A 9,234-nucleotide genomic window follows, 5' to 3' on the forward strand; every position below is an offset into this window, starting at 1 on the left:
TGATTTTGAATTGCAGAAGACGCTTCAAGTAGCCTCGTGGCCAGCGAGATGCGCGCACTAACAGCGCCCAAGCACACGTAACACTTTTATTTCCGGATACAAAAACAGCCATTCATTATACTCTATGCGCGACAGTTGCCTTGGCATGGAAGAGTTGCAACAAGAGTCATGCGTGGGTTGACCCTGCGCGCCGTGGAGCTCATTCTAGTTCAGGCCAGATGGGAGGCACTTTCGCGCAGGGTTCATGAAAGTCTTCGCCCTGCAACGGAAAGCTTCAGCGAACTGCGGGGTGTTGCGCAGTGGCCCGTTGACGCGGAACCAGGCCGGGCTCTTGAGCCCGTTGGCGGCGTTCCAGCGCACCAGCCTGGGCGTGACGTTCTCACAGAGACTGGAAGCGTAGTACACAAAGAAGAGGCGTGGCGCGTCCAGAAAGTCCCTTTTGCTGGCGCCCATGCGCAGCGATGTGTCTGTCTTGCGCAAGTAAAAGAGGAAAGCCTCGTACGCTAGTGGTACGGCCAGTCCGTCCCACAAATCCTGCAAAGGCCAGCTCCCATTGCCAGGGCTCGGGGTCTTGCGTAGCCACGACATGCGGTCGTAATCCTGTGCGAGGCAGCTGCGCGCGCTGGCGAAACTTCGCACAAACTTGCGCTGGTGCCTACGTCCCTGGTCGTACGCAAGCGTCCACGAATGCAGCACATCAAAGAGACGGCTGTAAATCCGGGGCCCGATTCTAGCGATTTGCAGGGCGCCGGTCGCCGTGTCGTTGTAGACGTTCAGGCTGAACGTGGCCGGCGGAATTTCGAGCCGCTGGTATGGGTAAGACAGTCTGGGTTCGCTACTCAGAAAGCCACCCCGCCATGACCATGAAAGCCTACGCTGCGACGAGTTTGTTAGCCACTGATGCATAGTGGAGGACGTAGACACGCTGCTGTTCTGGTAGGCCTCGCGAGCGTACTGGACTCGTACTGAGTCGTTCAGGAGCATGGTGGGGAACAGTGGCTCCCAGGCGATTGCGTCGAGTCCCGTAACAAGGCGTCCTCGGAGGGCATTACTGAAGGAGTGAATTCTGAGTACGTGATCGCGGAAGACGTCACGAAGCCTAGCTAGAAGCCACTGGATGAACTGTCGACCACCAAGCACACTTTCTGAGTAGCCCCTTGATAAATATAGCGGTATGTTGGGTTCAAAACGGTTCAGAATTCTAAGGCAAGCCTTTGTTTGGCGCAGAGGGCGGTGAATTTCTGGGAAGCTCGCGTAACCGACAGAACCAAAGCTGTCTCTGACGCGGCTGTCAGAATTCAATGGCAACAGAAGAATTGCAAGGCGGAAGAGCATGTAGTGGACCAATTCTCTAGATGACGGCAGAGCATCTTCAACGGCGAGTCCAAACACATACTCGGGCGCACCAAGTACCACTGGAGTCGACTTACTGATATTGTCATCTCCAAATGCCATGCGTAAAAGAGGAATCCATTCAATCCTTTGCATGACTGGCAGTTGGGACACCTGTAAGGTGGGGCATCTGTCGAAATTATCATCTTCACGGCGCCTGAAAAAGTTGGCCAACCGCTTCTCCAATATGAACACGTCAGTTTTAAAGCTTCTTCGGAAGTACGCCAGCAACGGTTCGAAGTACTGTCTTGAGAGTTGTTCTTCCTGAGCACTTTGCTTGGAACGAACAAGGACTGTAGTAGGCTGCTGAATAATTAACAGAGTACCGTTTCCAGACGCCGCTTCGACCTGAAAAGAATTAAATGACAGCAGGTTAGCACACACTTAAAACTACAAAAAAAAAAAAAAAAATCAGCGCCCTTGCATTATGTGAAAATGGAGGGCCAGCGAAGCTGTTGGTTTTGCTAATTATATTTATATTTTAAATTTCGTGGTTATGTTAAATGGCTGAAAAGACACAACACATAACTTCGTTGCGTCGCCTAGCGCCGTATACTGTACGTGCGATTGAAAGCGAGTTTAGGCGACTAGATACACACCACCTTGCACCATCGGCCACAGCACGCTAGGCCGCTGCGCGTTCGGCTTCTCGTCGCTTTCGCATCCATTTGCACTGTTCAGCGCACCGGCGCTCCTTGAAGGCGCGCTCTTCCTCTTCGGAGCGAGCTTTTCGGATCGAGGAGCTCTTACCCGTACCGAGTCCAAGGGTCAACTGATGATGTCGCTCGGGAAATGGCTATGTCAAGAGAGAATGAGACACAGCTACTGTCTCTTTGGGTCCCACGTGTGACAAAGGTCGTTCAAGGGCGCACTACAGGTCCCCGAGCCTACAGGGGTACGTGCCATTGGACCCTTTCTGCACAATCACCAGGATCGACCCACTTTTTTCTAATTGTAGATCTACGCGTCGTTTTGTCCACGGACGCGATCCGCCAGAACCTATAGCCATATACAGCTTCGTTGTAAAAAAGAAAAACACTCTACCGAATTCCACCCACTTATTATTTCGCCGACTGCTGTAGCTCATTAACGATTCGCGTTAATGTTGACACAAACTGTTCTTGTAATTCGAATTGAGAATGTGGTTGTGTGCGTGTCTGCGCAAATAAGATCTTAATCCTAGTTCGTTAATTCTTATGTTGTGCATACGTACGAGGGATAAGGTAAGGATAATTGCCCTATCATTTTTTTTCGGGGGGGGGGGGGGGGGGCTACTAGCGCATCACAGTGCTTAAACATTGCGGTGTTTCTGAATCAAGTGGAGGCCTTAGGAGAGCCCCTGCGGTTATAATAAGGCGGGCGACGCAGGTTCTCCAGAACACCCAAGGACCAACGGGGACATCCAAAGCTGGAACGCAAACTGGCGCGAGGGTTGGGCCACCGAGGCCGGAGCCTCCCGGGGGGTGTTCGCATACAAGATCGCCGATCTTACACCCTCGGCACGCGGAGGCGTGGACCAGCCACCGACCGACAGGTCAGCCCGGGTTCCAGCTTTGGTGTCCCCGTTGTCCTTTTGGTGTCTCCCCTGGAGGCACCGCTAAAGTGTACCTTCACCGCGATACGTTGTGCATGCTTCACCGCATTGCACAACTGTATGACAGTGAAGCCATTATGTATGCATATAAGTTGATATTACATTGTCTGTCGCTTCGCTTTACGTCTTCACTGCATAGTGCGGCGTGATGCAGCGAAGACGAAGCACCAGGGCTTAAAGTCTCCCTTCAGTGAAGCGGGGGGGGGGGGGGGGGGGGGCTCATAGGGCGGCGACCTATGAATTTGTCGAATGGGTGCAGCAGTGCTACAGTTGACCTGCCAAGAGAAGGCCGAGCCCCTCAACATATGGAAGGAGGGCCGCCTCCCAGGCTCCCCCTGACTTTAAGCACTGCGCAGCGCAGAGCACTGGTGGGGAGATGGATCGATCAGCCGAGTGTACAAGCCTCGGTTCAGTGGCACATGTGCACGTAACGTCCGTATTCAATCTTTATCCACTGTGTAGTTTGCGCTCAATACATTTTGTTCTTGGCTGAAATAATGACAGTTGCAATTGTTTACGTAGGAAGCGTGCGCCTGCCTATAAAACTCGCAGGTTGCGAAGTCTGATTTGGCATATGTGCCCCACGCGATTAAAAGGATGCTTACATTAAAATAGATCACGTGATGTTTATTAAAATAATACCGGGAAGACAAACCGGGCGAAGTCTGTGTTGAGAAAATAAAATGGATTGCAATGCATGTACGGAACGCCCAGCCGAGGCAGTATCCAGGCTGGTGAGCTCATCACAGACACTCACAACGTGGTCTTGGGAGGCACGGCTTTCCGAGCAGGCACGGGGAAACCAACTGGCGACCCTGGACCAGGCCCGGCGCGCCGCCGCGGCCAGTGGGGCTCTACAAGAGGGCTCCACCCGAGATTAACCACATCACTCCTCGTACAATAAAGTTTATTCATTCATTCATTCATTCATTCATTCATTCATTCATTCATTCAGTACAAACAGCTGTATCAGTATATTCCGTTCATGCCGAAAAGATCGCGATTATTGTGAACGGAGGCTTGGTAAACCATAAAATTCACCATAGTCACGTGACAGTCAAGCGTTAGTTCTTTGCGCCTCACGCGGTCGCCCATCCGCCCTGCATGATGTGCTGCGTATACGTGTGTGCGTCTGTTCAATGCCGTGGAACGGTTACAGAAGGAACACCGTTTCCTATGCCGTTCATTCATAAACCTAACGAGTTACCGTTACAGTTCCATCGACCCTAAAGGAACGGTGGCGTTCCTCCGTTTCTCCCAAAGGAACTAGTTCCAGGAACGCCGTTCCGTACAACACTGGTACGATTTCGCTTCGACGACACGGTTTTCGCTCAAGGACGTTGAACGAAAGGTCGACTGAATGATGAGACATATAAGGCTTTCGCCTTAATAACCGGAAGTGTGCACGGAGTTCACTTTCTTCACTGTAATCAATATTTCTGCGCTGAAAGAATGAAAAGAGAATTTTGAAAGAATACTTCACCAGTCTAAACTTCTTTCATGCTTATTTTTACTGTCCTATTAAGAGCAGGTATAATGCCGTATATTATGTCATACAGAAAGACCATCACCCATCGTTCTGCATCTTTTTCTTCTTCTTTTTATAGGGTGTAACTCCGACGAAACCACCCATTCTTTACCCATGAATGTCGCAAGTAAAGGGCATATTTTAGCAGTTCATGCCTTATGTAGGCGCAAGGGTGCAAATGGCGTTTTATTTAGGTAATGTGGAAGCACTGATGACGGCGTTACAACATTATTCGTTTACAACCTCTGTTTTTTTAGATGATGCTAAATTAACAAATACGTGTTGTTCACCAGCACGCGAAGGCACGCATAATGGGTTCCGCAAATGTGCGCAGATGACCGCGTACTTATACAAAACACTCGGGCGCTCAGCGATCCCATCGTTTCCATCCCCATTACGGCTATAGGCTCCGTACAGTCGAGTTTGCGGCTGCTCTGGCGCCATCTGGCGCAGCGACGCAACAGTGTTGGGAAGTGGGCGCCGCAGCTCGGCCGGCTCGATGAGTGTTCTTTCCCCCGCGCTACATTTAGTCTCGGCCACGGTTGAAGCCGTTTTGCTTTGTTCACCAGCCTCATTATTTTTTTATACGTCTTGCGACGGTGCAATGGCATGCGCTTCATCGGCAAGCGTCGGAGGTGAAAAAAAAAAAAAAAAAGGCAAGTGGAACCGGTGATACTGCTGCGTAAAGGGCTGTCACAACCACGAAGGCCAGCCGGTGATAAAGTTGTACAGGTTTCCTGGCAAATCTTATGAGATCGAACGGCGAAAGAAATGGGTCGCAGCTGTGAGGAGAGTATAGTAAGTCAGCTTCTTTGATATTTGTGACAAGGTTTTGTTCTGTAAAGCGTGCTACACATGTGCGTTTCACAGCTCGTTGTGCGACGCCAGCGGCCATGGCCAGCTGCTGAACATTTAAAAGAAATTTGTCACGACTTTGCTGATTTGACGACTGCTTGCCGTTGTCTTAGCATTCGGTATGATCAGCATAGCACTGGCATGTGCGATGAGCAATATTTTATGCCAAGGAAGCCTATTTTGAGCTGGCGAGCACTAACTCGACGATCCTCGTTTCGGCCGCTGGCGCTTGAGAGGCGCGGTTTCACATGGTGCGATTTTTCTTGTGATATACATTTGCGATGTATCATTGTAAAAGCAAAGCGCGTATGCAAGGAAAGGAATTCGCATGCGATATCGTATCTCGTGAAAGGGGCCTAATGAGCCTCGATCATTTTACATGATGAAGAACGAACATTCGCGTCATGTAAATTAAGATCGCCTAGTTAATAAATCTCGTTTATCAGCGCAGCAGGTGGCTCCGACTGGGTCCCAAACGAGTCAACGAGGATAGCATGGTCACTGCCACACGATCCAACAATCCGAATCGTTTAGCTCACTTGACATGACTGTGCTGACGACAGCCTACGAGTGAGCGTGTAGCTGCACGCGGTCCAGATCGAGCTGTATGACAATCTAAAGTAACAGTGTGACAGGGGCATCAAATGATAGGCCGCGGCGTACAACGCGCCGGAGCGAAATGAGGCATGCATTGCCAACAGTGAGGCGTCGATTAAAAATCGGTTTCAGGGTGTCACGTTTTCAGGGTGCCAGTTTAGTGACTTCAATTTTAGTATAACAGTAAGCTTTATTCACGTGAAGGATGACGTCGTATACTTGCTTTCCCTGTTGCGAATGGCACTTCGCGTGAACGTCCACGCCGTCTTTCACACAAGCAACATGCGAAGCAGCGTAGAGCTTGTCTCCGCTGGTTAACGCTGCACCGTGAAAGTAATCGTCTATTCCTTTAATAGGCCTGAACCCCGCAAAAACTAATTGTGCCATCACAGAGGGCCACGCTTGTACTTTCACGTACACACACGCACAAAAAAAGAAAGCGGATCGCGGATATACGAGCGGCTTTCGGAGGCGTGTATACGTAGTTCCGAAATCTCGCTGTCTTCCCACCTTCCCAGGTTCGCGCCGCCCGCCACATGCGACGCTGAGCATCGCGCCACCGCTGCTGCGCAGCAGCGCCGCCTGTTCACTGTACGGAGCCTATAAATACCGATTGTGTAGCGCTTACGTCGTCTTGCGAAGTGTGTTGACACTTGTGCCGCATATCATCTACAAAGCCCTATGCTGTACATGTGCTATGGACTTTGTTACGGTGTTATAAATTAGTGATAGTGGTGATTATAATGATGGCTTCATGTTTCCACCGTGATGTCGATGCAGATATGGTCGAAAAGTATTTCAGAACGCAGCTCTTAGGCGCCCGTTTCTGCGGCAACAGTCAGCGTTGGCGTCGTCACTTGTAACCGAGCGAACGAGCACAGCGAAAGATCAGAGCGAACGCTGAGCGCAGCGGGGGATGAAGAAAGCGGCGAGAGCGAAGATCCGCGAGGAGGAAAGCGGAGAGGAGTGTGCAGCCGAACCATGCGGCGGAAAACGGGGGAGGGTATGGAGAAAGCGTAAGAAAAGCGTAGTGCGGCGATGATGGCTACGAGATGGCGCCAAAGTAGCGCGCGTCGTCTGGCAGGTGTGTCGGCGGCGGCTGCTGCGAATCGCGCCCACGCGTCACCCACGCGCTGGCCCCACGCGCTCGCTCTCGCGATCTCCAGATTAGTGAAGCAGTCGCGCCACACTTCGCTCCGTTTGCAACGTGCCACACGAGACCGATTGTTCATGCCAGCCAATATATCGCGAAATGAAAACACATATAGAGCTGCACTCAAATTTCGCATTAAGGAGTATAGTAATCGTCGGTGAATTTCGTGCTGTTGATTTTCTTTATTAGTACATATCCAGTAAGGCAATGCGGAGTAAAGAGATTGAGACCTTATATGTTGTAATTACACTCATGAAAACCTGACTTCACTAAGAGTGTAATGTTATGAATTCTAGTTTCAATAATCGTGTTTAACGATGCAGAATTCCCTTTTTTATGGCTAAAAGGTGCCCCGAGTTATTGACACATAAGAACACCCTTATCGGTGTAATTTAATTTACCATGTACGCCTCCTTGCTTGGCCGTACTTTCTTTGGGAAATCGAATCTTTGCTGAAGCACGTCGTATATTGTGATCCACTGCTAAAAGGAACACGCTGATGTGCAGCTCTCACATTCTCTACCGCGGTCTCTTGACCACTGGCAGTTAAACATACTCGGTTGTCACTCCTATGATTTTAATTATCCATGTGGTTTTTACATTACATTACATGTCACATTACATATTTTGACAGCTCGTTTATGCAACTTATGAGGTTATTTTGTTTTTGTGGAGAAAGTGTGTCCAGCAGTGCGGGTAGACGGAGCCCCAAAACCACTCATGGAGCCATCAATCGTCTGTCTCCTCTCAGTAATGAAGCCCTATAAATTTCTCGCGCTCTCAAGGCGTCATTGCATTTAGCGCTATATTCTATTTCTTGAGCATTCACAGCCGACCCGAATGGGCACCATGTTGTGCATGGTACGTACGTGTCTACATATAAACGTTACAGGGAAGTTGGCCAACCTTTGTAAGTCGGAAGACGACGTCAATGGCCAGGTGTCTTTGCATGGCGCCCAGCAACTGCGAGAGCTGTGCGGCGCCTATTTTGCTGCTGGCGGTGGTGTTCCAGCCGCTGAGGCCGACCGACTTCTGGAGCAGGCCCATGAGCTCGTAGTAGAGACGCTCGTCGGGCACCAGGCACTCGTTGAAGAAGCGGCACAGGTTGGCGTATCCCGCGCGGTCGTCTCGGATGGCGGTGACGAGCGTGTTGGAGTACGTCTCCAGCATCACGTCGTCCACGGAAACGCCCGCCTGGCCCGGCTGCAGCGGATGCGCCTGCGCCCAGTTGCGACACACGTGCTCGTAGAAATCGTCACACGGGTCCACAGTTCCATTGAGCTGGCGAAGCAGCAGCCGTGACTGCTCGAGGCAAGCGGCCGAGGCGCACGGGCCCCAGGGCACGGCTGCGTCGAATGCCTCAATGCCCTCACTAGTCGTTGTCGGCGCCGCCTGGATGGACCTGTTGGGCCACGCCGTGGACCACAGCGCGAGGAGCAGGGAAGGCGCGTTCGGCGTCGCTACCCACACGAAGGTAGTGATCACCACCGAGCCGAGCAAGAAAGCAAACAGAAAGATGGCCGCCTCCCAGCAGACAGCCGTCCAGTTGCACATCCGCTTCCGAACGTGGATGTCTTCGACGGCCGAGGGCGCGGCGTTGGGAGCTGTCTCGGCTGGAACACTTTCTTCTGACGGCTGCGACGAGGATTCAGTGTCGGTCTCGGACTTGTCCTGGCTGCTCAATTCTTCTTCGCTCGCGGGGCTCTCACATTGAGGCCCGTTCGCGGCTTGGAAGCAGTCACTCATGCTTGTTCCCGAAATGGTGCGACCGAGGCAGAGCGCAGATAAAATAAGGAGGCTGGCTACGAGACACTGCCGCTGGCTGCTAACACCTGGCAGTAGAATCTCTTGCCCTTGAAATGATGCTGATGATGTCATCAAAAATGGCACAAACCCACTGCGGGGCTCAGAATCGGGTGGTACTGGGAAACAAGCTAAATGAAAATACAAAGGAAGCCGACCATAAGTGAAATAAAGGAAGTTTTATGAGTAGTCAGCTTGAAAGAGCGAAAAAAATATTTATAGGAAGCAAGGGACGAAATGCTAAAAAGGGTACTGCACAAATTTTGAACGCATGTTTAGTACCTGTTTTTAGAATACGGATTTTACAATTTT

At 51.0% G+C, this 9,234-nt stretch overlaps 1 protein-coding gene across 1 annotated transcript; it reads right to left on the minus strand.

Annotated features, from left to right (window-relative positions):
* Positions 1-204: 204 nt before the first annotated feature.
* Positions 205-8,865, minus strand: LOC119459895 (endothelin-converting enzyme homolog). The gene is made up of 2 exons (XM_037721387.1): positions 8,026-8,865; positions 205-1,740 (listed from the first exon to the last, which is right to left on the minus strand). The coding sequence occupies exons 1-2, from the start codon at positions 8,863-8,865 to the stop codon at positions 205-207; spliced, it is 2,376 nt and encodes a 791-aa protein (XP_037577315.1).
* Between the last annotated feature and the right edge of the window lie 369 nt (positions 8,866-9,234).

Source organism: Dermacentor silvarum, chromosome 1, assembly GCF_013339745.2.
Source record: "Dermacentor silvarum isolate Dsil-2018 chromosome 1, BIME_Dsil_1.4, whole genome shotgun sequence".
Taxonomy (NCBI): domain Eukaryota; kingdom Metazoa; phylum Arthropoda; class Arachnida; order Ixodida; family Ixodidae; genus Dermacentor; species Dermacentor silvarum.

Excerpts from the sequence above, each read along its gene's own strand:
- LOC119459895 (XM_037721387.1), bottom strand. The coding sequence starts at position 8,865 with ATGAGTGACTGCTTCCAAGCCGCGAACGGGCCTCAATGTGAGAGCCCC. Across the intron at positions 1,741-8,025 it reads TCGTCTTCCGACTTACAAAG|GTCGAAGCGGCGTCTGGAAA; the intron begins GTTGGCCAACTT and ends AATTCTTTTCAG.